The sequence below is a fragment of the Haematobia irritans genome, chromosome 1, assembly GCF_050003625.1.
Source record: "Haematobia irritans isolate KBUSLIRL chromosome 1, ASM5000362v1, whole genome shotgun sequence".
Classification (NCBI taxonomy): domain Eukaryota; kingdom Metazoa; phylum Arthropoda; class Insecta; order Diptera; family Muscidae; genus Haematobia; species Haematobia irritans.
The window spans coordinates 258,376,061-258,403,867 of record NC_134397.1 but is presented as its reverse complement, the minus strand read 5'-3'; the positions used below and the strand labels follow the sequence as shown (position 1 = coordinate 258,403,867).

The 27,807-nt window shown below is 35.3% G+C and overlaps 4 protein-coding genes across 4 annotated transcripts; 3 read left to right on the top strand and 1 right to left on the bottom strand.

Annotated features, from left to right (window-relative positions):
- Positions 1 to 1,100: 1,100 nt before the first annotated feature.
- On the top strand, positions 1,101 to 1,749 carry LOC142219660 (uncharacterized). The gene is made up of 3 exons (XM_075288543.1): positions 1,101 to 1,212; positions 1,282 to 1,402; positions 1,477 to 1,749. Exons 1-3 carry the CDS (start codon positions 1,128 to 1,130, stop codon positions 1,598 to 1,600), a joined length of 330 nt encoding a protein of 109 aa, XP_075144658.1. The 5' UTR covers positions 1,101 to 1,127; the 3' UTR covers positions 1,601 to 1,749.
- A 3,839-nt stretch (positions 1,750 to 5,588) lies between these two features.
- LOC142219659 (uncharacterized) lies at positions 5,589 to 6,328 on the top strand. The gene is made up of 3 exons (XM_075288542.1): positions 5,589 to 5,711; positions 5,794 to 5,914; positions 5,976 to 6,328. The coding sequence occupies exons 1-3, from the start codon at positions 5,624 to 5,626 to the stop codon at positions 6,085 to 6,087; spliced, it is 321 nt and encodes a 106-aa protein (XP_075144657.1). The 5' UTR covers positions 5,589 to 5,623; the 3' UTR covers positions 6,088 to 6,328.
- Positions 6,329 to 17,722: 11,394 nt separating this feature from the next.
- LOC142220846 (venom toxin OcyC11-like) lies at positions 17,723 to 19,606 on the top strand. The gene is made up of 3 exons (XM_075290227.1): positions 17,723 to 17,874; positions 19,248 to 19,368; positions 19,424 to 19,606. Exons 1-3 carry the CDS (start codon positions 17,787 to 17,789, stop codon positions 19,524 to 19,526), a joined length of 312 nt encoding a protein of 103 aa, XP_075146342.1. The 5' UTR covers positions 17,723 to 17,786; the 3' UTR covers positions 19,527 to 19,606.
- Positions 19,607 to 26,745: 7,139 nt separating this feature from the next.
- Positions 26,746 to 27,455, bottom strand: LOC142219658 (uncharacterized). The gene is made up of 3 exons (XM_075288541.1): positions 27,296 to 27,455; positions 27,123 to 27,243; positions 26,746 to 27,056 (listed from the first exon to the last, which is right to left on the bottom strand). The coding sequence occupies exons 1-3, from the start codon at positions 27,387 to 27,389 to the stop codon at positions 26,954 to 26,956; spliced, it is 318 nt and encodes a 105-aa protein (XP_075144656.1). The 5' UTR covers positions 27,390 to 27,455; the 3' UTR covers positions 26,746 to 26,953.
- Between the last annotated feature and the right edge of the window lie 352 nt (positions 27,456 to 27,807).

Below are 27,807 nucleotides of genomic sequence, written 5' to 3'. Positions count from 1 at the left end.
AATTTCAGCACGATTGCCTCATTATTGAAGACTGTAGCGTGATTACAACAGACAGACAGACAGACAGACAGACAGACAGACGGACAGACGGACATCGTTATATCGTCTTAGGATTTCTCCCTGATCAAGAATATATATACTTTATATAGTCGGAATTCGATATTTCGATGTGTTACAAACGGAATGACAAACTTATTATACCCCCGTCACCATTCTATGGTGGTGGGTATAATAAAGAAAAAATCTCAGGCGCCAGATCATTCCCATTTTAGGGAGCCACCATGGTGCAATGGTTAGCATGTCCGCCTTGCATACACAAGGTCGTGGGTACGATTCCTGCTTCGACCGAACACCAAAAAGTTTTTCAGCGGTGGATTATCCCACCCCAGTAATGCTGGTGACATTTCTGAGGGTTTCAAAGCTTCTCTAAGTGGTTTCACTGCAATGTGGAACGCCGTTCGGAATCGGCTGTAAAAAGGAAGTCCCTTGTCATTGAGCTTCACATGGAATCGGGCAGCCCTCGGTGATAAGCGAGAAGTTCACCAATGTGCTATCACAATGGACGAGAATAGTCTAAGTGAGCCTGATACATCGGGCTGCCAACTAACCTAACCTAACATATTTCCATTTTAACCACACTGTAGTTTATTCTTACTATTTTTGAGAAGTGTTCGAAAAGCTTGTCATTGAAATTTTACTGCCATTTAGTTCATACAATTTTTGAGACATACTTGGAATAAAAAAAAAACATCGTTGGGCTGGGGAAAATTTCTTACAAACTTTTAAAAATAATCTAAAATATTTTTTTTTATTATTTTGCAATCAATATTTGTTATTTTTAGCATCAGTTTTACAACAGACTTTTGTTTCTGTGTATCGCACCCAACAAATGTGAAGGATTTGAGATTGTATCAAAAATGTATATCAACATAATGGTGCACGGCATGATATATTATTTTTTTCTGTGTAGAGGATGGTCATGAATCTACTCAAGACAATAATTTTTTGTTCTTAACCTTTGATGGTCTACGACAATCACGATAAGAAAATGATATGGTATAGAGTAAAAAAATGTGACAAAGCTAATCAGAAAACTTATACATAATTCTTACAAATCTCTAAAAACGATGAAGTTTATTGGATTTCTAATATTTTTAGGTCTATGTGTATTTACATTTGCTGCTGTGGGCAGAGGAAATTTTACACATCCTGGTAAAGAAAATCGAATTTATTTAAAAAAATAAAATTTCAATAGAGAAGAGTTTTTATTTTTATATACAGATCATCCAGGAAAATGTGTTTACCGAAATCTTATATTATCCGCCGGTGAAACAGGCTACCCTGAAGGAAAATGTGTACGTTTCATATGTAGCGGAGATGAGGGATATGGCATAATCCACAGGTTTGTAATATTCCCTAATATTATCGGTTTATAATTGCAATGAATTTTGAATATTATATTTAATTCAATTTTAGTTGTGGTGTTTATGGTGTAAAACCACCTTGTTTCCTGGGAGATTACATCGATCGCACGGCGCAATATCCCAAATGTTGTAAGAAACATATTATATGCCCGGATGATAATGAAAATCAGAATTGAGAGAAAACACAAACCTGTTAAGGTCTTGGAATGAATATTCGATCCTAATTGAAAATATTCGTACATAAAAAAAAAAAATGTGATTGCTATGACTCGCTTTGGAATTATTTATCAAACTTTTGGAAATATTAAACGTTCCAACCTCCATACTATCAACAAGTATATACGTTAATAAAATTTTGACAACAAAATTTTATTTTGTCAAAGTAAAATTTGTACAAAATTTTCTATAGAAATACGATTTGAACAAAATTTTCTATAGAAATAACATTTTGACAAAATTTTCTTTAGAAATAAAATTTTTACTAAATTTTCAAAAGATTTAAAATTTTGACAACATTCTCTATAGAATTAAAATTTTGACAACATTTTCTACAGAAATAAAATTTTGACAAAATTTTCTATAGGAATAAAATTTCGACCAATTTTGCTAGATTATTTTTGCTCGAGTGGCAAGCATGATTATGAACCGATATGGACCAATTTTTGTGTGATTGGAGATCGGCTATATATAACTATACACCGATATGGACCAATTTTGGCATGGTTATTAGAGGCCATATATTAACACCACGTTGCAAATTTCAACTGGATCGGATGAATTTTGCTCGTCCAAGTGGCTCCGGAGTTCAAATCTGGGGATCGGTTTATATAGGGGCTATATATAATTATGGACCGATATGGACCAATTTTTGCATGGTTGTTATAGATCGTATACTAACACCATGTACCAAATTTCAGCCGGATCGGATGAAATTTGCTTCTCTTAGAGCAATCGTAAGCCAAATTTGGGGATCCGTTTATATGGGGGCTATACGTAAAAGTGGACTGATATGGACCAATTTTTGTACGATTTTTTTCTAAATTTGGCCATAAAACCCTTATTTATTAACCGATCTTACTAAAAGTTGGCTAGATCCAGTCCTCTATAGTACTAAATATATGTGCAAAATTTCATCGAAATCGGTTCAGATGTAGATATAGCTCCCATATATGTATCACCCGATTTTGAAAAATTCGACGCTAATAACCTTATGTTTGACCATACAGGCCTCATTTCTTAACTGATCTTACTCAAATCTTGCACAAGATAACCTTTTGTGGTATTAATCAAACCCGCAAAATATTATGCAAATTGGGTCAGATTTATGGCGATTTCGATTGGGAAAAAGGTGCAACATTCTCGAAATTTATTACCACATATGAAGGACACTGTCATAAATTTTGGTTCCTGTACCCCTCAAAATGTTGTGAATTAATAATAACTTTGGAATGACACTATCATTTGGGCGAAAACACAATGAGGGAAAAAGTAGTGTAACACCAAGGCAACATTTTTTTTGCGAAACGAAAATGCCCTTAGATATAGCTTCCAAATTTGGCCATAGTACTCTTATTTATTAACCAATGTTACTCAAATTTCAAATTTTGATGTACAAGCCGATCGTACTTATACGTACTTGTAGCTCTTACATAAGAATATTGCTCGATTTTTACAAATTTGGATTTATTACCCACACTAATTTAACGATTTTCTCTTTTTTAATAATGGGCTCAATATTAGTGGCATACCAAGTTCACCAATGTGGTATCACAATGGACTGAATAGTCTAAGTGAGCCTGATACATCGGGCTGCCACCTAACCTAGTGGCATACTAACTCCGTAGGTGCAATATCAACACAGGCAGTGTTGCTAGAAGTAGGGGAAATTCCCTATATGTAGCGTTTTTCTAATATTTAGCGTCTTGTAGGGACGTAGGGCCACAATGTACGATATTTTCACTCAACACAATTTGTAAGGCAAGGCTTGATCTTTAACAATGTGTGGTAAACTTTATTCCTGTAGAAAATTTTGTCAAAATTGTATTTCTATAGAATTTTTTTTTCAAAATATTATTTCTATAAAAAATTTTCTCAAAATTTTATTTCTATGGAATTTTGTCTCACAATTTTATTTCTATAGAATTTATTGTCAAAATTTTATTTCTATAGAAAAATTTCTCACAAAAATTTGTTTATAGAAACTTTTTCCAAAATTTTATTTTTAAAAAGATTTAACAAGAAAGATTACTAATTTGGGTAGAATTCTACCAACTGTGGCAACCGTGGTCGTAATACAAATTTATATTCTAAGTTATAGACGTTGTACTTAGAACCATTTTTGTTTTGGAATTTTTTTTAAATTTAACGAAAAATATAGTAGGGAAAATTGTTTGGGAATGTATAGGAAAGTAGGGAACTTTTTTTTGTCCTTGTAGGGTAAACCGAACATTTTCCCTGGCAACATTGACTATGAGCTATAGTCAGATTGACACAAAGCACCCATAGACATATACCCCTTAATTTTCTTAAATATGCAACTGCGGTTTATCTCCCAGACCTATATGTTACCCCACAAATGCTTATGATTACTAATTCTGTAATGGTGGATTAGGGTATTATATAGTCGGCCCCGCCCGACTTTCTACTTTACTTACTTGTTTTAAAATGAAATCCAAAATACTGAAATAGAATCACATCTGAAGAACTAATTCAAAAACAATGTAGCGGATACTTAAAAAGGTGACTTCCACCCTATGACAAGCCCATGTAAAATTCTTTGCTTCTGAGCCAAATTTGCAATATTTCCGGATCCAAAAAGAGCATTTTTTGATTTTTTGGCTACGCCTCGGTTTTTTTTTTTGCTGGGACCAGTCTCTCTATTTAACATATTTATTAAAACATGGAGGCATAGGCACCATTTCCGGCACACCTTTTTATGTTCCTAAAATACCTCTAAATTTCCAATTTCAGGCAAATTGGATAAAAACTACGGCTTTTATAAATCCAAGACCCCAAATCGGGAGGTCGGTTTATATTGGGACTATATGAAAACTTGGACCGATGTAGCCCATCTTTCAGGACGACAGTGTCATTATTGAAGGCTGTAGCGTGATTACAACAGACAGGTAGACGGACGGACGGACATTCTTATATCGTCTTAGAATTTCTCCATGATCAAGAATATATATAGTTTATGTAGTCGGAAATCGATATTTCGATGTGTTACAAACGGAGTGACAAACTTATTATACACCCGTCACCATTCTATTGTAGTGGGTATAGAAAATGTGTTAAATTTGTCGCTCTCCACACGGAAGAAAAATACTCTTTTTAATATGTTTAGGTGTAAAAATTATGTGTTTTGAACTCATTATTTTTAAGTGCAAGCATATAATGTTCATAAACTAGCATAATATGTTTGGGATATATATGTTAATATGTCAGAACATATTATGTTTGTAAATATAATATGTTTGGATGCAAACATATATCAATTTAGAAGTAGCCTATAAACATATATGTGTTTAAAAAGAGAGACAGAGAGAGTATGCTGCAAGTATCACAATGGAGTGAATAGTCTAAGTGAGTCTGAAATATCGGACTGCCATTATTCCTAGTATGCTGCAAGTAAAAGAATGGAAGTAACCAATTGGCGCCTTAAAAATATATATACACAAAGAAAATTTCATTAAAATTTTTTCTATCGGAGTATGCCTGAGGAAAAATATAATATGTTTGAACAATACAAACAATACCTTATTTGGACCAATCCTGAAAATATATATGCTTGAAGCAGAATGTGTTTGGGGAATATGTTACAGAAGCGTTTTTTTTTTTTTTTGAGGGTGCATCGAACTACTCATAAAATAGTGGTGTGTGGTAAGATAAATCCTTCGTTAATGGCAAGACATTATTCCCAAGCATTCGGCATTATTGGACGTAATGGTACATTAATTTATGTGAACTATAGTTTCTATTATTTACCAAATTTTTAATTGCAATTCTTATTAAATTCAAATGTGAACATTTTTTTTTTGATTCAAACATAAATTATGCTTCTAATGTTAGACCATAAACGATAACCCCTGACTCATTGCCCCTTATACTATATACAGAAAAATACAGGCATTGTGACTTAAGATAAGATGGAAGTTTCATAGAAATTTTATTAATTAAATTTCATCTATTCATCATTCAACATGAAATTCCTTATTTGCATTTTATTTTTGGTTTCTTTATTTCATCACGGATTTTGTGGTGTAGCTTCAGGATTTTTCTCAGATCCAGGTAAACATTCGATAACATTCGGGTAACTATAGAAAATTGCATATAACATCTTTAACTTCTTCTCTTGTGGAATTTTATTTAGGGCATCCCGGAAAATGTGTTTATAAAGGATTAATTTTATCGCCCGGAGAGGAGGGTAAACCTAAAGGAGAATGTCTTAAATTCAAATGTGGAGGAACTAATGGCTATGGAACGATATATACGTAAGTTCTTTGTGATGCTAATCGATTCAGGATTTTTGAAAACAATATTTCAACTTTTTAGCTGTGGTTCTGAGGCCCCAATGCCAAATTGCAAATTTGGAGATTTTATTAACGTGGATGCTCCATACACCGATTGTTGCAAGAGACACCAAATATGTGACGAAGATAATTGATTTATTTCTGTTGCGGCTAAAGGAAAGTGTATTGTAGTTATTAAAAAAAATCTAGGTATACGAATTGTAGGTCACTGCACCATAAAATCCACACATCTAACATCAGAGATTCTATTAGTGTATGTATTAATTTTGGCTGAAGAGGGTTTCCCTCACGCTTGCCAGTCGAGCCAAAAATAATCTACTAATATTTTAAGAAAATTTTACCAAAAATCTACCAAATAAAAAATGTTATTTTGCAGTTTTTGATCAATTTTTTTTTTGGTTATTAGAAAACAATTTTTTCTTCGAAAGAAATTTTATTTTATTTTATAAGTATATTTATTATTTTATGACCACTCCTAATAGCGACAATTTATTTGGGTGTATAAATATCCCTTGAACTGTAAATGTGTCTTAAATATTTTTATGTTGCATCAACAAGGGAAAGTTACTACTTCTACAAAAGGGAGAACTTACACAATGGGCATTGATAGTATAACCTAAAACGACAATTAAAATGTTTAACTCAATGCTTATAGAAAATTTAGTCAAATTTTATTTCTATACAAAACTTTGTCAAAACATTTTTTTATAGAAAATTTTGTCAAATTTTTATTTTTATAGAAAAATGTTGTCAACATTTTATGTCTATAGAAACAAAAATTTTGTCAAAATTTTATTTTTATAAAAAATGTCAAAATTTTATTTCTATATAAAATTTTGTCAAAATTTTATTTCTATAGAAAATTTTGTCAACATTTTATTTTTATAGAAAATTTTGTCAAAATTTTATTTATATAGAAAATATTATCAAAACTTTATTTATATAAAAAATTTTGTCAGATTTTTATTTCTATACAAAATTTTGTCGGAATTTTATTTCTATAGAAAATTTTGTAAACATTTTATTTCTATCGAAAATTTTGTAAAAATTTTATTTCTACACTGAAAGAAATATTGTCGTGAGGTCAAAGATTTCATGTCTTTAAAATACGAATGCAAATTTTGCTTAGCATAGAAGACGCATTTCTCTAATATAAAGTTTTTTCCTTGTCCAAATGTCGATAAACTTTTCAATGAAGTCGTATTGTCCTTATAATTAAGTGATCTGACTTAAAATGAGTATCATAACATGAAAGAAAAACGTTTGGGCTAAGGTAAACTTGACTTTAATAATTCAGAAAAATTCTTTAAATTTAATGAAATTGTCTTTAAATTGGTTGTCTTTTTGCATCTTGACTACAAAGCAAAAAATGGTTCAATTATAGGACATGTTTTTCAAAACTTTATTTTAAAGAAGTTTTTTACTTTAAACATAGCATAATTTCTACTGGAAGTCGAGTCTTAATTTGGATAATAAAGTTGTGGTTAACTCGTTTTTAAAGGACTTTGATAGCATATGAAGGAAAAAAGCTGAGAAAGCGATAAATTAAAATTTGCTTCCTAGAAGCAAGTACACAAAACCCGATTTTAAAAGAGAATTGTGTCTTAAAATTATCCTCACTTGTATTCTCCGCTTCTTTGGCTCGGAATCAATACCAAATTTTTTAAAGTAAAGACAAAGTCTTTGTAACCGGGCATGCTTGTTTTCAGTGTATTAACAATTTTGTCAATATTTTATTTCTATAGAAAATTTTGTCAATTTTCTATAGGAAATTTTATCAACATTTTATTTCTATAGAAAAATGTTGTCAATATTTTATTTCCAGAGAAACAAAAATATTGTCAAAATTTTATTTCTATAGAAAAGTTTGTCAAAATTTCTACAGAAATAAAAATGTTGTCAAAATTTTATTTCTATATAAAATTTCGTCAAAATTTTATTTCTATAGAAAGTTTCGACAAAACTTTATTTCTATAGAAAATTTTGTCAAAATTTTATTTTTGTTCAAAGCTTTATTTAAATTTATATACATTTTGTCAAAATTTTATTTCTATAGAAAATTTTGTGAACATTTTATTTCTATAGAAAATTTTGTCAAAATTTTATTTATATAGAAAACTTTCCCAAGATTTTATTTCTAAAGAAAATTTTGTCAAATTTTTATTTTTATAAAAAATTTTGTCACAATTTTTATTTTTATAAAAAATGTTGTCAATATTTTATTTCTATAGAAGATTTTGTCAAAATGTTATTTCTATATCAAATTTCGTCAACATTTTATTTCTATAGAAACAAAAATTTTGTCAAAATTTTATTTCTATAGAAAATTTCGTCAAAATTTTATTTTTATAAAAAATTTTGTCAACATTTTACTACTATAGAAATTTTGTCAAAATTTTGTTTCTATAGAAAATTTTGTCAAAATTTTATTTCTATTGAAAATTTTGATTAACAGACCTTTTGGACCGATCCAGTTGCAATTTTGTATTTTTATACCCACCACCATAGAATGGTGACGGGGGTATAATAAGTTTGTCATTCCATTTGTAACACATCGAAATATCGATTTCCGACTATATAAAGTATATATATTCTTGATCAGGGAGAAATTCCAAGACGATATAACGATGTCCGTCTGTCTGTCTGTCTGTCTGTTGTAATCACGCTACAGTCTTCAATAATGAAGCAATCGTGCTGAAATTTTGCACAAACTCGTCTTTTGTCTGCAGGCAGGTCAAGTTCGAAGATGGGCTATATCGGTCCAGGTTTTGATATAGTCCCCATATAAACCGACCTTCCGATTTGGGGTCTTGGGCTTATAGAAATCGTTATTTTTATCCAATTTGCCTGAAATTTGAAATCTAGAGGTATTTTATGACCATAAAGAGGTGTGCCAAAAATGGTGAGTATCGGTTCATGTTTTGGTATAGCCCCCATATAGACCGATCTCCCGATTTTACTTCTTGGGCTTATAGAAACCGCAGTTTTTATTCAATTTACCTGAAATTGGAAATCTAGAGGTATTGTAGGACCACAAATACGTGTGCCAAAAATTGTGAGTATCGGTCCATGTTTTGGTATGGTCCCCATATAAAACGACCTCCCGATTTGGGGTCTTGGGCTTATAGAAACCGTAGTTTTTATCCAATTTGTCTGACATTGGAAATCTAGAGGTATTTTAGGACCATAAAGAGGTGTGCCGAAAATGGTGAGTATCGGTCCATATTTTAGTATAGCCCCCATAAGAACGATCTCCCGATTTAACTCTTTGGGTTTCTAGAAACCGTAGTTTTTATCTAATTTGCCTGAAATTGTAAATATTCTGGTATTTTAGGCTCACAAAAACGTGTATCGGATTAAGTTTTTATTGGTCCATTTGGTAATGCCTCCATATAGACCGACTTCACTCCTTAAGGGTGTAGAAGGCGCACTGATCATGCAAATTGCTTGATACTCAATGTAGAATTTCCAGATTTTACTTCTACAGATTTAAGATTTCAAATCAAGACTTTATTTTATAATTTTTTTGCACACTTATAAGAGATGTTAATGATTCCTCTAAAACTCAAACATCCAGAATCTGATATAGTCCTCATAGGTGAAATCTTTAAATTTATCTTCGGGAAGTGTCCTCAAGCCCTCCTGAAATTTCAAAGGAAACCCTAATATTTGGTTCATGGTGGTGGGTACTTAAGATTCGGCCCGGCCGAACTTAGTGCTGTATATACTTGTTGTTATTATATCCGTCCTAATAGTCTAGTAAAAAAATAATATAATTATATAACACAACTATGAAGTATTTTCAAAATAAATAATGTGTCATATAATCAATTACATAGTCTCTAAGAAACTTTGGATCTAAGGAACTGTTTCACAGACTTAAATAACTAAATAAATATAAGATCTTTCGAAATATTGTGCAATTCTACATATGACTTTAGTAGACATGGCGAATGATGTACCTATTGAGGTTACCTGAGTATGCACGTCAAAAATGATTTTCCACGAATATGAAATTCCACGAACAGATTGCATCTACGTGCTTATTATAATTATATTAGGGCTGAATATTAGAAAAAATACATATAAATGTACTATATATGTAGTTTCTCACTGTAAAATAGGTATTTGGATTGATAAGCACTGAATTAAATTCTTTGAATCGTTTTTCGCACAAATTTTGTAATCGAAAAAATACACCTCTTTGTGGACCTAAAGAATTTCTAGATTTCAAATATCAGGCAAATCGTAATGAAAATTGCGGTGTATAGGTGCTCAAGACCAAAATCGATGGATCGGTTTATATGAGAGAGATCAAAAACTGGACCGTTTTACACCATATTCGGCACATCTCTTTGTAGACCAAAAGTACCCACAGATTTTAAGCAAATCGGATAAAATTTTGGGTTTCTAAACGATCCAGAAATCAAATCGGGAAGTAGGTCTATATGGGGGTTATACCAAAACATGGACCGATACACACTATATTCAGCACACCTCTTCGTGGACCTAAAATATGTCTAGATTTTGAATATCAGAAAAAACGGATGAAAATTTGGGTGTCGAGACGCTCAAGAAGTCAAATCGGGAAATCGATCTATATAGGAGCTATATCAAAACCTGGAACAATGCACACCTCTATGTGGACCTAAAATACCGCTACATTTCTAATTTCATGCGAATCGCATTAAAAGTGCCTTGTATAGGTGCTCAAGACCCAAAGTCGGGGGATTGGTTTATACGGGAGGTATATCAAAACCTGGACCGATATAGCCCATCTTCGAACTTGGCCTGCGTGCAGACAAAAGACGAATCTGTGCTAAATTTCAGGACAATAGCGTCCTTATTGAAGGCTGTAGCGTGATTACAATAGACGGATTCTTGATCTCCCTGATCAAAAATATATTTTATATAGTCGAAAATCGATATATCGATGTGTTACAAACAAAATGGCAACCTTATTATACCCCCATCACAATTCTATGGCGGTGGGTATAAAAATGTTTTTAATCTTTGTTACAATTTTTATACCCTCCACCATATAGGATGGGGGTATATTAATTTTGTCATTCCGTTTGTAACACATCGAAATATTGCTGTAAGACCCCATAAAGTATATATATTCTGGGTCGTGGTGAAATTCTGAGTCGATCTAAGAATGTCCGTTCCTCCGTCTGTTGAAATCACGCTAACTTCGGAACGAAACAAACTATCGACTTGAAACTTGGCGCAAGTAGTTGTTATTGATTGATGTACCATTGATGGACCATATCGGACCACTTTTACGTATAGCTCCCATATAAACCGAAGCTCAGATTTGACATGCGGAGCCTCTTGGAGGAGCAAATTTCATCCGCTCCGGTCCTCAGATATGACCTCCGGAGCTCTTTGAGGAGCAAAATTCATCCGATCCGGTTGAAATTTGGTACGTGGTGAAAAAATCGTACATATCGGTCTATAGTTATATATGGTTAGGTTAGGTGGCAGCCCGATGTATCAGGCTCACTTAGACTATTCAGCCCATTGTGATGCCACATTGGTGAACTTCACTCTTATCACTGAGTGCTGCCCGATTCCATGTTAAGCTCAATGACAAGGGACCTACTTTTTATAGCCGAGTCCGAACGGCGTTCCACCTTGCAGTGAAACCACTTAGAGAAGCTTTGAAACCCTCAGAAATGTCACCAGCATTACTGAGGTGGGATAAACCACCGCTGAAAAACTTTTTTGGTATTCGTTCGAAGCAGGAATCGAACCCACAATTTTGTGTATGCATGGCGGGCATGCTAACCATTGCCCCACGGTGGCTCCTGATCCCCAAAAATAATCTACCAAAATTTTACTTCTATAGAAAAATTTGTCGAGATTTTATTTCTATAGAAAATTTTGTCAAAATTTTATTTCTATAGAAACTTTTGTCAAAATTTTATTTCTATAGAAAATTTTGTCAAAATTTTATTTCAATAGAAAAATTTGTCAAACTGAATTATTTATATATTTAATCGGCATTTTGTTTGTTTAATGTAACAGGTTGGCTGATAAGTCCCCGGTCTAACAAAGAAAAACATATTTTTTGTCAAAATTCGTTTTTATTATTCAACATAGTTTCCTTCAAGAACGATACAACGATTATAAAGACCTTCCAATTTTTATACCCACCACCATAGAATGGTGACGGGGGTATAATAAGTTTGTCATTCCGTTTGTAATACATCGAAATATCGATTTCCGACTATATAAAGTATATATATTCTTGATCAGGGAGAAATTCTAAGACGATATAACGATGTCCGTCTGTCCGTCTGTCTGTCTGTCTGTCTGTTGTAATCACGCTACAGTCTTCAATAGTGAAGCAATCGTGCTGAAATTTTGCACAAACTCGTCTTTTGTCTGCAGGCAGGTCAAGTTCGAAGATGGGCTATATCGGTCCAGGTTTTGATATAGTCCCCATATAAACCGACCTCCCGATTTAGGGTCTTGGGCTTATAGAAATCGAAGTTTTTATCCAATTTGCCTGAAATTTGAAATATAGAGGTCTTTTATGACCATAAAGAGGTGTGCCAAAAATGGTGAGTATCGGTTCATGTTTTGGTATAGCCCCCATATAGACCGATCTCCCGATTTTACTTCTTGGGCTTATAGAAACCGCAGTTTTTATTAAATTTACCTGAAATTGGAAATCTAGAGGTATTGTAGGACCACAAATACGTGTGCCAAAAATTGTGAGTATCGGTCCATATTTTGGTATAGGCCCCATATAGACCGATCTCCCTATTTTACTTCTTGGGCTTATAGAAACCGCAGTTTTTATTCAATTTACCTGAAATTGGAAATCTAGAGGTATTGTAGGACCACAAATACGAGTGCCAAAAATTGTGAGTATCGGTCCATGTTTTCGTATGGTCCCCATATAAAACGACCTCCCGATTTGGGGTCTTGAGTTTATATAAACCGTAGTTTTAATCCAATTTGTCTGAAATTAGAAATCTAGAAGTATTTTAGGACCATAAAGAGGTGTGCTGCAAATGGTGAGTATCGGTACATAGTTTGGTATATCCCCCATATAGACCGATTTCCCGATTTTACTTCTTGGACTTATAGAATCCGAAGTTTTTATCCAATTTGCCTTAAATTTGAAATCTAGAGGTATTTTATGACCATAAAGAGGTGTGCCAAAAATGGTGAGTATCGGTCCATGTTTTGGTATAGCCCCCATATAGACCGATTTCCCGATTTTACTTCTTGGGCTTCTAGAATCCGAAGTTTTTATCCTATTTGCCTGAAATTGGTAATCTAGAGGTATTTTCGGGTCATAAAGAGGTGTCCCGAAAACGGTGAGTATCGGTCCATATTTTAGTATAGCCCCCATAAGAACGATCTCCCGATTTAACTCCTTGGGTTCCTAGAAACCGTAGTTTGTATCGGATTTGCCTGAAATTGTAAATATTCTGGTATTTTAGGCTCACAAAAACGTGTATCGGATTAAGTTTTTATCGATCCATTTGGTAATGCCTCCATATAGACCGACTTCACTTCTTGAGGGTGTAGAAGGCGCACTGATCATGAAAATTGCTTGAAACTCAATGTAAAATTTCCAGATTTTACTTCTACAGATTTAAGATTTCAAATCAAGACGTTATTTTATAATTTTCTTGCACACGTACAGGTGATGTTAATGATTCCTCTAAAACTCAAACAAAAATGGTTCTTATAAATCCAGAATCTGATATAGTCCTCATAGGTGAAAGCTTTAAATTTATCTTCGGGAAGTGTCCACAAGTCCTCAAGCCCTCCTGAAATTTCAAAGGAAACCCTAATATTTGGTTCATGGTGGTGGGTATTTAAGATTCGGCCCGGCCGAACTTACTGCTGTATATACTTGTTTGATACCATTTTGGTAGTACTCCTTAGGTTTTGCCTCAAAATAGGCCTCAGTTTCGGCGATCACCTCTTCATTGCAGCCAAATTTTTTCCCTGTGAGCATCCTTTTGAGGTCTGAGAACAAGAAAAAGTCGATGGAGGCCAGATCTGGAGAATACGGTGGGTGGGGAAGCAATTCGAAGCCCAATTCATGAATTTTTTCCATCGTTCTCAATGACTTGTGGCACGGTGCGTTGTCTTGGTGGAACAACACTTTTTTCTTCTTCATATGGGGCCGTTTTGCCGCGATTTCGACCTTCAAATGCTCCAATAACGCCATATAATAGTCACTGTTGATGGTTTTTCCCTTGTCAAGATATTCGATAAAAATTATTTCATGCGCATCCCAAAAAACAGAGGCCATTACTTTGCCAGCGGACTTTTGAGTCTTTCCACGCTTCGGAGACGATTCACCGGTCGCTGTCCACTCAGCCGACTGTCGATTGGACTCAGGAGGGTAGTGATGGAGCCATGTTTCATCCATTGTCCATACGAGTTAACAGCTGCAAACACCGTTCAGAATCATCAACACGTTGTTGTTTTTGGTCAAATGTGAGCTCGCGCGGCACCCATTTTGCACAGAGCTTCCGCATATCCAAATATTGATGAATGATATGACCTACACGTTCCTTTGATATCTTTAAGGCCTCTGCTATCTCGATCAACTTCATTTTATGGTCATTCAAAATCATTTTGTGGATTTTTTTTTGTGTTTTCGTCGGTAACCACCTCTTTCGGGCGTCCACTGCGTTCACCGTCCCCGTGCTCATTTCACCACGCTTGAATTTTGCATACCAATCAATTATTGTTGATTTCCCTGGGGCAGAGTCCGGAAACTCATTATCAAGCCAAGTTTTTGCTTCCACCGTATTTTTTCCCTTCAGAAAACAGTATTTTATCAAAACACGAAATTCCTTTTTTCCATTTTTTCACAATAACAAAAGTTGCTTCACAAAAGACGCTCTATCTCACAAACTAATTGACTTACAGACGTCAAATTTTGAAGGTTGGTACTATATAAAAATACTATGCATAATACTAGCGACACCATCTATGTGTCAGACCGGGGACTTATCAGCCAACTTGTTATGTTATACCCCGTATGGACTAACTTACAATTGGGAAGACGATGTTAAGAAGTTTTAAGATACCTTGTCATCGGCAATTTTTATTAAATTGAGGACCAAAATTGTGGAAACTGTGAACTAAGGAAAATTTTTCCTGAAATAAAAAAAAAAAAAATATTTTTGATTTAAAGAAATCGTCCTTTAATTAACTGAAATATTGAATTTTTAGGTTTAAGAGAAAAACGCTTCAAATATAGGCTAAGACCTATTTTGAGGGTTTTACTTTGAAGTATATGTTATAAATTGGATTTCTAAACCGGCATTTGTTTGTTCGTGAATAGTTTTATAAATATATCGCAAAAAGAGACTGAAAATTCCATAAATGTGATTAATATTTAACGCTAGATCGTTCCCTAAAAATGTCTTTATTTTCAAAAAGTAGCGTCTTTGGCTCAATACCAAAATCCTAGAGGGAAGGTCAAGATCTTTGGATCCAAGTAAACTTTTTTATACCCACCACCATAGAATGGTGACGGGGTATAATAAGTTTGTCATTCCGTTTGTAACGCATCGAAATATCGATTTCCGACTATATAAAGTATATATATTCTTGATCAGGGAGAAATTCTAAGACGATATAAGCATGTCCGTCTGTCCGTCTGTCTGTCTGTCTGGCTGGCTGTCTGTTGTAATCACGCTACAGCATTCAATAATGGAGCTATCGTCCTGAAATTTGGCACAGAGTCGTCTTTTGTATGCGCGCAGGTCAAGTTCGAAGATGGGCTATATCGGGCCATGTTTTGGTATAGCCCCCATATAAACCGACCTCCCGATTTGGGGTCTTTCGCTTATAGAAAACGTAGTTTTCATCCAATTTGCGCGAAATTGAAAATCTAGAGATATTTTGGGACCTTGAAGAAGTGTGCCAAAAATGGTGAGTGTCGGTCCATGTTTTGGTATAGCCCCCATATAAACCGACCTCCCGATTTGGGGTCTTTCGCTTATAGAAACCGTAGTTTTCATCCAATTTGCGCGAAATTGAAAATCTATAGGTATTTTATGACCATAAAGAGGTGTGCCAAAAATGGTGAGTGTCGGTCCATGTTTTGGTATAGCCCCCATATAGACCGATCTCCCGATTTTACTTCTTGGGCTTATAGAAACCGCAGTTTTTATTCAATTTACCTGAAATTGGAAATCTAGAGGTATTGTAGGACCACAAATACGTGTGCCAAAAATTGTGAGTATCCGTCCATATTTTGGTATAGCCCCCATATAGAGCGATCTCCCGATTTGGGGTCTTGGGCTTATAGAAACCGTAGTTTTTATCCAATTTGTCTGAAATTGGAAATCTAGAGGTATTTTAGGACCATAAAGAAGTGTGCCGAGAATGGTGAGTATCGGTCCATATTTTGGTGTAGCCCCCAAATAGTATCAATTACTATTTTTTAAATTAAATTGACTAAACCAGACTAAACAAAATAATAAAGGAGCTTTAGTTATTCAACTAAATCAAAAGTTCAACCACAGATTTATTTTATAAATACCAGATTAAAAACATTGCCATCGGCAACTGCTACCACAACCAAAGTAATTCGATTGTGCATGAAAATCTTTAGCGGAACTTTTTGCTGTGTATATACTTGTTTAATTTTTAAAAAAATGTAAAATCGTAAATAGGTTTTCAAATTCTGGGGGGGGGGGCTAAACTTTTTCTGGGGGGGTCTAAGCCCCCTCCCCAGAGGCCTTCCTACGCTTATGGTCCCCATATAAAACGACCTCCCGATTTGGGGTATTGGGTTTATAGAAACCGTAGTTTTTATCCAATTTGTCTGAAATTGGAAATCTAGAGGTATTTTGGGACCATAAAGAGGTGTGCCGAAAATGGTGAGTATCGGTCCATATTTTTGTATAGCCCCCATATAGACCGATTTCCCGATTTTACTTCTTGGGCTTCTAGAATCCGAAGTTTTTATCCTATTTGCTTGAAATTGGAAATCTATAGGTATTTTCGGGTCATAAAGAGGTGTGCCGAAAGCGGTGAGTATCGGTCCATATTTTAGTATAGCCCCCATCAGAACGATCTCCCGATTAAACTCCTTGGGTTTCTAGAAACCGTAGTTTTTATCTGATTTGCCAGAAATTGTAAATACTGATCATGAAAATTGTTTGAAACTCAATGTAAAATTTCCAGATTTTACTTCTACAGATTTAAGATTTCAAATCAAGACGTTATTTTATATTTTTCTTGCACACTTACAAGAGATGTTAATGATTCCTCTAAAACTCAAGCAAAAATGGTTCTTATAAATCCAGAATCTGATATAGTCCTCATAGGTGAAATCTTTAAATTTATCTTCGGGAAGTGTCCTCAAGTCCTCTAGCCCTCCTGAAATTTCAAAGGAAAACCTAATATCTGGTTCATGGTGGTGGGTATTTAAGATTCGGCCCGGCCGAACTTACTGCTGTATATACTTGTTTTTTTTTTTTTTTTTGTTTTTGAGTGTACGAATGAGTTAAGAAGTCAAAGCGAATGATATATCTACTGAGGTTACTTGAATATGCAATTCAAAAAATTAAAATTCCACGAACAGATTACAACTACAAGCTGATTATAAAATCAATGCTGAATATTAGAAAAAAATATGTACATCCTATAGTCTATATGTATTTTTTCACTGTGAAATATATAAATGGATTTTAAAAGATTGATAAGCACTGAATTAAATTAATTGAATTGTTTGTTTTACGTTTGTTTTTTTTTTTTGTTATTGGTGTAATTTGGCTGAAATGGAGACTAGCAGCTTGGAGAGATTTAGTTTAATTTCATCTGTTCACTATTCAACATGAGATTCGTAATTTGCATTTTATTCTTAATTTCCCTCATTCATCTGGGATATGGTGCATTATCGACAGGATTTTTTACAGACAAAGGTAAGTAACCCAGCAAAAAATACTTCAGCAGTAAGAGTTTAGTTGCGCTTTTTGGTATACAATAAATTAGGCAATGCGTCCACACTGCATGAATCGGTGGCAATAACGTAAACGAGTAATCAAACTAGTTTATGATCATTCGTTTACGTTATTGCAACCAATTCATGCAGTATAGATGCATGAAAGGTAGTGCTGTTTTCCTCAAGATTTTTTATCACTTCTAAGCAATATTTCTAAAGGGTGGTTAAAATTTCAAGGGCCGATGTTGATATTATGATATATTGGTATTTCTCAATTATGTATGGAACAAAATATCTGCCAAATGGGCGCCGCGACCTCGGTGGCACACCTTCATCCGATGGTCCAAATTTTCGATGACGCTGAGGCATAATGGAGGTTCTATGCCGTTAATGTGCCGAATTATCTCATCCTTTAAGTCTTGAATAGTTGCTGGCTTATCGATGTACACCTTTTCTTTCAAATAACCCCAAAGAAAAAAGTCCAACGGTGTCAAATCACATGATCTTGGCGGCCAATTGACATCGCCATTACGTGAGATAACACGGCCATTGAATTTGTTGCGAACAAGAGCCATTGTTTCGTTAGTTGTGTGGCAAGTGGCACCGTCCTGCTGAAACCACATATCGTCCACATCCATATCTTCCAATTCGGGTTCGTTATCATCTCACGTTAGCGAACCCCATTCACAGTAACTGCCTGACCGGCCTCATTTTGGAAAAAATGCGACCCGATGATGCCACCAGCCCATAAACCGCAGCAAATAGTCACTCTTTGTGGGTGCATTGGTTTTTCGACAATCACTCTTGGATTCTCATTCGCCCAAATGCGGCAATTCTGTTTATTGACGAATCCACTGAGGTGAAAATGTGCCTCATCACTGAAGATGATTTTCTTCGAAAATTGGTTATCCACTGTTGCCATTTCTTGGAACCATTCTGCCCATTCACAACGTCCATGGTTCAAATTGAGTAAGACTGAAGTAGAGAAATGTTAAATAAAATTCGGAAAAAAAACTTGGCGTTTAGGTGTGGTTCACATCAACATCGCCCCTTACAATTTAACCACCCGTTATTAAAATGGGCAATTATATCAGCGCTATGTAGAAACTGCTCTAAATCGGGACATCGCCCACAAAAATCAGCGCTGATTCGGTTGTTTTGTAAGCAGTTGGTAGTGCCTCTCTCCCTTACAATCCTGCTGAAATGATTCGGTTGTTTTGTAAGCAGTTGGTAGTGCCTCTCTCCCTTACAATCCTGCTGAAATAGTGCTCCATTTTTTGCTGGGAAACTAATAACTTTTTATGCTATTATAATTTTGACAAGAATCGCTAAATTAAATTTTATCTAATATAGATCATCCAGGAAAATGTGTCCATATGGGTTTAATTTTATCGCCTGGAGAAAGTGCTAAACCTCAAGGACACTGCATGAACTTCCAATGTTTGCAAGCAGATGGTCTTGGAGAAATACAAACGTAAGTATTTTATACCACCCATACGATTTTTAAATAATCAAATTTAATATTTTAGCTGTGGTGTTGAAGCCCCCATGCCAAATTGTAAACATGGAGATTATATCAATGTTGACGCTCCATATACCGAATGCTGCAAAAGGCACCAGATATGTGACTAACATAAAAATGTTTTTATTGTTGATTTTCGATTAAAAAAAAAAAAAAAAACTTGTATGCTGCATAGGACATAATCCTTAAATTTAGTGTTTAATTTTTGCTTAAACTCTGATAATAATGACTTTGATGTACATGACATTGTGTCCATGAGATATATTTGGTGGTAGAACCCGCTTTATATACGCAGAGCAAATGATCACATCAGAATCTATACCAAAATCCTTAAGGGAAGGTCATAATCTTTGAATTCAAGTAAACTATTTTTTGAGTGCGCATAACAAGTTGGCTGATAAGTCCCCGGTCTGACACATAGATGGCGTCGCTAGTATTAAATGCATATTATTTTTATATATTACCAACCTTCAAATGATTCGTGTCAAAATTTAACGTCTGTAAGTCAATTAGTTTGTGAGATAGAGCGTCTTTTGTGAAGCAACTTTTGTTATTGTGAAAAAATGGAAAAAAAGGAATTTCGTGTTTTGATAAAAAACTGTTTTCTGAAGGGAAAAAATACGGTGGAAGCAAAAACTTGACTTGATAATGAGTTACCGGACTCTGCCCCGGGGAAATCAACAATAATTGATTGGTATGCAAAATTCAAGCGTGGTGAAATGAGCACGGAGGACGGTGAACGCAGTGGACGCCCGAAAGAGTTGGTTACCGACGAAAACATCAAAAAAATCTACAAAATGATTTTGAATGACCGTAAAATGAAGTTGATCGAGATAGCAGAGGCCTTAGAGATATCAAAGGAACGTGTTGGTCATATCATTCATCAATATTTGGATATGCGGATGCTCTGTGTAAAATGGGTGCCGCGCGAACTCACATTTGACCAAAAACAACAACGTCTTGATGATTCTGAGCGGTGTTTGCAGCTGTTAACTCGTAATACACACGAGTTTTTCCGTCGATATGTGACAATGGACGAAACATGGTTCCATCACTACACTCCTGAGTCCAATCGACAGTCGGCTGAGTGGACAGCGACCGGTGAACCGTCTCCGAAGCGTCGAAAGACTCAAAAGTCCGCTGGAAAAGTAATGGCCTCTATTTTTTGGGATGCGCATGGAATAATTTTTATCGATTATCTTCAGAATGGAAAAACCATCAACAGTGACTATTATATGGCGTTATTGGAAATCGCGGCAAAACGGCCCCATATGAAGAAGAAAAAAGTGTTGTTCCACCAAGACAACGCACCGTGCCACAAGTCATTGAGAACGATGGAAAAAATTCATGAATTGGGCTTCGAATTGCTTCCCCACCCACCGTATTCACCAGATCTTGCCCCCAGCGACTTTTTCTTGTTCTCAGACCTCAAAAGGATGCTCGCAGGGAACAAATTTGGCTGCAATGAGAAGGTTTTCGCCGAAACTGAGGCCTATTTTGTGGCAAAACCGAAGGAGTACTACCAAAATGGTATCAACGTTATAAACGTTGTATCGCTCTTGAAGGGAACTATGTTGAATAATAAAAACGAATTTTGACAAAAAAAAATGTGTTTTTCTTTGTTAGACCTAGGACTTATCAGCCAACCTGTTAGCAAAAAGAGAATGAAAATTCGATGAGATTTGTATCCTAATTTTAATTTTATTGATCCTAGTTTTAAAGCCAGATAGGTCGCTACAAAATGTCTTTATTTTGTAGAAGCCGCGTATATGGCTCAGAATGAATACCAAAATCCTTAAGGGAAGGTAATAGTCTTTTTAATCCAAGTAAACTATTTTTTGAGTGCGCATAAATATCATTTGAATTTTTAGGACATAAAATCTTTGTGTTTACAACGATATTTTTTTAAGTGCAGGTAATATTTAATTATGTGCCTAGATTTAATTATTTTTTGCCTTGTAGTACGAAAATTAATACAAACGTCACGTACCGGGAGCATCGGGTTAAAATCAGCTTCACGAAATCAAATCTAGGATTGGTTTATAAGAAGTCTCTAAAACGTGATACGGTCAAAATTTGGTCAAGGGAAAACGTGTGTAAATCGGTGAAATCGTTTATTTAAAAAATCAAATTAAATTTCATTTTCAAGTTCAATTAGTATAAAATTCAGGAAAAATATTCAGTTAGGCTTTCGCTTTTCCAAATCCGAATTGCCGGGCCTCACGCTTGACACCTGCCATCAGATTTTGTACAGCCACCTTGTCCACCTTCTTCGCCGCAGAAAGCCAGTTTGCCTTGAACTGCTGCTCGTCCTTAGCAGTTTTTTTGGTCTTCTTTAGGTTCCGCTTGACAATAGCCCAGTATTTCTCAATTGGGCGGAGCTCTGGCGTGTTGGGAGGGTTCTTGTCCTTGGGAACCACCTGCACGTTGTTGGCGGCCATGGCCTTTTTACCGTAATGGCAAGATGCCAAATCCGGCCAAAACAATACGGATCAACCGTGTTTCTTCAGGAAAGGCAGCAGACGTTTATTCAAACACTCTTCCACGTAAATTTCTTGGTTGACAGTCCCGGAAGCTATGCAAATGCTTCTTTTCAAGCCATAGGTACAGATGGCTTGCCAAACCAGATATTTCTTTGCGAACTTTGACAGTTTTATGTGCTTGAAAATATCTGCTACCTTTCCCCTTCCTTTTGCATTATAAAACTCCTGTCCCGGAAGCTGCTTGTAGTCGGCTTTCGTCAGCATCGTCGTGTACAGCCTCCGGGATCGCGCTTTGGCCGTCGTATTTTGTTTATCATCGTGATTTGGAGTCACTACCATCTTGTAAGTCGATAGTCCGGCTCGTTTTTTGGCTCGATGCACGGTTGTAGACGATACATCCAGCTTATTTGCGGCATCTCGGAGAGAGAGGTTAGGGTTTCGCTTGAAACTACCGGCAACTCTCTTTGTCGTCTCAGCGGCTTCCGGTTTTCGATTTCCCCCCGATCCAGACTTCCTGGCTGTCGACAAACGTTCCCCAAACACTTTAATTACATTTGTAACGGTTGATTTGGCAACGTTTAGCGATTTTGCCAGCTTTGCGTGCGAGTAGCTCGGATTTTCGCGATGCGCGAGCAAAATTTTGATACGCTGCTCTTCTTGCTTGGACGGCATTTTGACAACTGAAGAGTGAATTCCAAAATCAAAATAGGAGCAACATTCTACACACACACACCTTCAAAATGAGGAGTGTTCAGGTTTTTATACCCTGCTCCACACTGTGGAACAGGGTATTATAAGTTAGTGCATATGTTTGCAACACCCAGAAGGAGACGAGATAGACACATGGTGTCTTTGGCAAAAATGCTCAGGGTGGGCTCCTGAGTCGATATAGCGATGTCCGTTTGTCCGTCTGTCCGTGAACACATTTTTGTAATCAAAGTCTAGGTCGCAGTTTTAGTCCAATCGACTTCAAATTTGGCACAAGTATGTGTTTTGGCTCAGAATAGATCCCTATTGATTTTAGAAGAAATCGGTTCAGATTTAGATATAGCTCCCATATATATATTTCGCCCGATATGGACTTATATGGCCCCAGAAGCCAGAGTTTTACCCTAATTTGCTTAAAATTTTGTACAAGAAGAACAATTAGTACTATAGTCAAGTGTGCCAAATTTTGTCGAAATCGGTTCAGATTTAGATATAGCTCCCATATATATCTTTCGCCCGATATGGACTAATACGGTCCCAGAAGCCAGAGTTTTACCCCAATTTGGTTGAAATTTTTCACAGGGAGTAGAATTAGCATTGTAGCTATGCGTGCCCAATTTGGTTGAAATCGGTTCAGATTTGGATATAGCTCCCATATATAGCTTTCGGCCGATTTACACTCATATGACCACAGAGGCCAATTTTTTGCTCCGATTTAGTTGAAATTTTGCACAGGGAGTAGAATTAGCATTGTAGCTATGGGTACCAAATTTGGTTGAAATCGGTTCAGATTTAGATATATCTCCCATATATAGCTTTCGCCCGATTTACACTCATATGACCACAGAGGCCAATTTTTAACTCCGATTTAGTTGAAATTTTGCACAGGGAGTAGAATTAGCATTTTTGCTATGCGTGACAAATTTGGTTGAAATCGGTTCAGATTTAGATATAGCTCCCATATATATGTTTTTTTAATTTCGACAAAAAAGGTCAAAATACCAACAGTTTCCTTGTAAAATCGCCGCTGCTTAGTCGAAAAGTTGTAAAATTTACTCTAATTTTCCTAAACTTCTAATACATATATATCGAGCGATAAATCATAAATAAACTTTTTCGAAGTTTTCTTAAAATTGCTTCAGATTTAAACGTTTCCCATATTTTTTTACTAACATTGTGTTCCACCCTAGTGCATTAGCCGACTTAAATTTTCAGTCTATAGATTTTGTAGAAGTTTATCAAATTCTTCCAGATCGAGTGGTATTTAAATGTATGTATTTGGGACATACCTTTATATATAGCCCCCCAACACATTTGACGGATGTGATATGGTATCGAAAATTTAGATCTACAAAGTGGTGCAGGGTATAATATAGTCGGCTCCGCCCGACTTTAGACTTTCCTTACTTGTTTTTAAATGCAAAATTGAAAGAAATACGTCAAGTTTATATTGACCAAATTTTGACCGTATCACCCTTTATATGCAATTATGGACCGATTTTTGCATGGTAGTTAGAGGACATAACTAACAACACACATCAAATTTCAAACGGATCCGATGCAATTTTCTCCCCCATGAGGCTAAAGAGATCAATTTTGGGTATCGTTTTATATGGAGTCTATGTATAATTATGGACCGAAAGGAATCAATTTTTGTATGGTTGCGAGTGATTGTACACTGAAAAAAAAGCATGCCCGGTTACAAAGATTTTGTCTTTACTTTAAAAAATTTGGTATTGGTTCCGAGCCAAAGAAGAGGAGAATACAAGTAAGGATACTTTTAAGACACAATTCTCTTTTAAATTTGGGTTTTATGTACTTGCTTCTAGGAAGCAAATTTTAATTTTTCGCTTTTTCAGCTTTTTTTCTTCATATGCTTTCAAAGTCCTTTAAAAACGAGTTAACGACAACTTTTTTTTTCAAAATTAAGACTTGACTTCCAGTAGAAATTATGACATGTTTCAAGTAGTAAACGTCTTTAAAATGAAGTGTTGAAAAATATGTCCTATATTTGAACGATTTTTTGCTTTGTAGTGAAGATGCAAAAAGGCAACAAATTTAAAGATTTTTTCTGAATTATTAAAGTAAAGTTGACCTTAGCCCAAACATTTTTTCTTTTATGGTATGATACCCATTTTTAAGTGAAATCACTTAATTATAAGGATAATACGACTTCATTGAAAAGTTTATTGACTTTTGGACAAGGAAAAAAACTTTGTGGTAGAGAATTTCGTCTTCCGTGCTAAGCAAAATTTGCATTCGTATTTTAAAGACATGAAATCTTTGACCTCACGACAATATTTTTTTCAGTGTACCTAGTTTCAAACCGATAGCTTCTTTGGTTCTGATGTTAGCGGAATTGCAACAAACGGACGAATGTAGATCACTAGATCGATTCAGAATTTCACCATGACCAGGAATACATATGTTTTTATACCCTCCACCATAGGTTGGGGGGTATATTAACTTTGTCATTCCGTTTGTAACACATCGAAATATTGATCTAAGACCCCATAAAGTATATATATTCTGGGTCGTGGTGAAATTCTGAGTCGATCTGAGCATGTCCGTCCGTCCGTCCGTCTGTTGAAATCACGCTAACTTCCGAACGAAACAAGCTATGGACTTGAAACTTGGCAGAAGTAGTTGTTATTGATGTAGGTCGGATGGTATTGCAAATGGGCCATATCGGTCCACTTTTACGTATAGCCCCCATATAAACGGACCCCCAAATTTGGCTTGCGAGACCTCTAAGAGAAGCAAATTTCATCCGATCCGGCTGAAATTCGGTACATGGTGTTAGTATATGGTCTCTAACAACCATGCAAAAATTGGTCCACATCGGTCCATAATTATATATAGCCCCCATATAAACCGATCCCCCGATTTGGCTTGCGAAGCCTCTAAGAGAAGCAAATTCCATCCGATTCGGCTGAAATTTGGTACATGGTGTTAGTATATGGTCTCTAACAACCATGCAAAAATTGGTCCTTATCGGTCCATATATATATAGCCCCAATATAAACCGATCACCAGATTTGACCTCCGGAGCCTCTTGGAAGACCAAAATTCATCTGATACAGTTGAAATTTGGTACGTGGTGTTAATATATGGCCTCAAACTCCCATGCAAAATTGGTCGGTATCGGTCCATAATTATATATAGGCCCCATATAAACCGATCCCCAGATTTGACCTCCAGAGCCCCTTGGAAGAGCAAAATTCTTCCCATTCGGTTGAAATTTGGTACGTGATGTTAGTATGTGGTATCCAACAACCATGCAGGAATTGGTTCCTATCAGCCCATAACTATATATAGCTCCCATATAGACCGATCCACAGATTTGACCTCCGGTGCCTTTTGGAGAAGCAAAATTCATCCGATCTGCTTGAAATTTGGTACGTGGTGATCGTATATGATATTTAACAACCATGCCAAAAGTGGTCCATATCAGTCGATAATCATATATAGCCCCATATAAACCGATCCCGAGATTTGGTTTTGGATCTTCTTGGAGGAGATAATTTCATGCGAGTGAGTTCAAATTTGGTACATTCTGCTAGTATATGGTCGTTAACAAAAGTCCATATCGATTCGTAATTATTTAACTATACATAACTTTTTTGTCTAATATATACCACGTATGGACTAACTCACAATTTAGAAAACGATGTTACGAAGTTTTAATATACCACAACCCAAGTAATTCGATTGTGGATGACAGTCTTTCGTAGAAGTTTCTACGCAATCCATGGTGGAGGGTACATAAGATTCGGCCTGGCCGAACTTACGGCCGTATATACTTGTTTTTTTTATCATAAATCTAAAGGTTCAATATACATTTAAATACGATTTCTTTAAATCAAAAATGTTTTTCTGTTCTTTAAAGATATTTGTCCTTGGGTCAAATATATGTGTGTCCTAAACTATAGGTTGCGTGATTTTTCATATTAGATCAATATTTTCAAAGTCGCACAATTTCACAGTAACAAGGTATTGTGGTGTCAAAGAAAACATTTTTCTTCACCGTCTATTGAGTGTCAAAGCGACCCAATAATTCGTCATATTATAGCACTCGTTTTGCTCCAGTGGTCTCATGTGTAGGTTTTAAATCAATGGTTATAATGCTTATATCGAATAGTATTTTGCAATTCCTCTATTTTATTCCATGATCATCTAGAATGCACATATTCTACGTGATTTCTCTGAATTTTTAAATCTATTGTTATTTCACAACGCCGTTGTGGATCTCAATAAAATATATATTTCCAACGATTTCCATTTATATTTAGACCAAATACCAAACGATATATACGAGATATAAGCTGTCATTAAAGGTGGTCGCATTATGGACAAATAATTTCTCGCCTACAGCAACTAGGAAAAGAAGCATTTGCATTCAGAAAATCTCCTAATTTACAAGGTGAGTCAACTTTTTGTGGTCCACAACTACAAAAAATAGAAATAGAACATTAACAGAAAAATTGAAAAAAAAACTCACAAATTTAATTTTACCTTCGAACCTTTCCCAAACCATCTTTAGTAGTGCAAATGAAAAGTTTACATTTTCCACTTAACTGAATTTCGTTTCCCGGTGAAACAGCAACACCACCGAAAAAACATTTTCCCGGATAAGCTAAAAGTTAGTTATTAATAAGATGGTATTATATTAGATGTGTGAATCTTGCCTGGATCTGTAAAATATCCGGAAAATTCTTGAGCACTAGAAAAACTTAAGAGTAAAACAAAAATTGATGTGAATTGAATGCCAGAGAGCTTCATCTCAATTTCATGTTTCAAAATAACGCCAACCAACTATTTAAAGTGTTATCAATTGAAGTGTATTTTGAATATTTTAATAAGATAAGGTTTGCTTTTGTAGTTGCTTATCAGTTGAATACAAGTGTGGATGGGGTAAAATCCGGCAGAGTCGAATCTAGTATAACACTTCACCAACACTAATCAATTGAAATCTAAAAGTGAAAACAATCCGTTCTAGAGGCGGGCTATACATACAAGAACAAGTGAGTCATTTTTAAAGTTGTAAAATTGAACCCATGATTCTTTGTATGCAAGGCGGGCATGCCTTTGGGCAATTTTGGTAGTAAATTTATGGTACATATTTTTAGACTTGAGATTTATATAAAAAGGATTGACAAACAATGATATTGAACGAATTTTGAACTTCGATTGGGATGCT

Bases quoted from the DNA above. Each gene is read 5' to 3' on its own strand.
- LOC142219660 (XM_075288543.1), top strand. From the start codon at position 1,128: ATGAAGTTTATTGGATTTCTAATATTTTTAGGTCTATGTGTATTTACA. The intron at 1,213-1,281 runs GTAAAGAAAATC...TTTTATATACAG, and splicing joins AGGAAATTTTACACATCCTG to ATCATCCAGGAAAATGTGTT. The intron at 1,403-1,476 runs GTTTGTAATATT...ATTCAATTTTAG, and splicing joins GGATATGGCATAATCCACAG to TTGTGGTGTTTATGGTGTAA.
- LOC142219659 (XM_075288542.1), top strand. From the start codon at position 5,624: ATGAAATTCCTTATTTGCATTTTATTTTTGGTTTCTTTATTTCATCAC. The intron at 5,712-5,793 runs GTAAACATTCGA...AATTTTATTTAG, and splicing joins AGGATTTTTCTCAGATCCAG to GGCATCCCGGAAAATGTGTT. The intron at 5,915-5,975 runs GTAAGTTCTTTG...TCAACTTTTTAG, and splicing joins GGCTATGGAACGATATATAC to CTGTGGTTCTGAGGCCCCAA.
- LOC142220846 (XM_075290227.1), top strand. From the start codon at position 17,787: ATGAGATTCGTAATTTGCATTTTATTCTTAATTTCCCTCATTCATCTG. The intron at 17,875-19,247 runs GTAAGTAACCCA...TATCTAATATAG, and splicing joins AGGATTTTTTACAGACAAAG to ATCATCCAGGAAAATGTGTC. The intron at 19,369-19,423 runs GTAAGTATTTTA...TTAATATTTTAG, and splicing joins GGTCTTGGAGAAATACAAAC to CTGTGGTGTTGAAGCCCCCA.
- LOC142219658 (XM_075288541.1), bottom strand. From the start codon at position 27,389: ATGAAGCTCTCTGGCATTCAATTCACATCAATTTTTGTTTTACTCTTA. The intron at 27,244-27,295 runs GCAAGATTCACA...ACTAACTTTTAG, and splicing joins CGGATATTTTACAGATCCAG to CTTATCCGGGAAAATGTTTT. The intron at 27,057-27,122 runs GTAAAATTAAAT...TATTTTTTGTAG, and splicing joins GGTTTGGGAAAGGTTCGAAG to TTGTGGACCACAAAAAGTTG.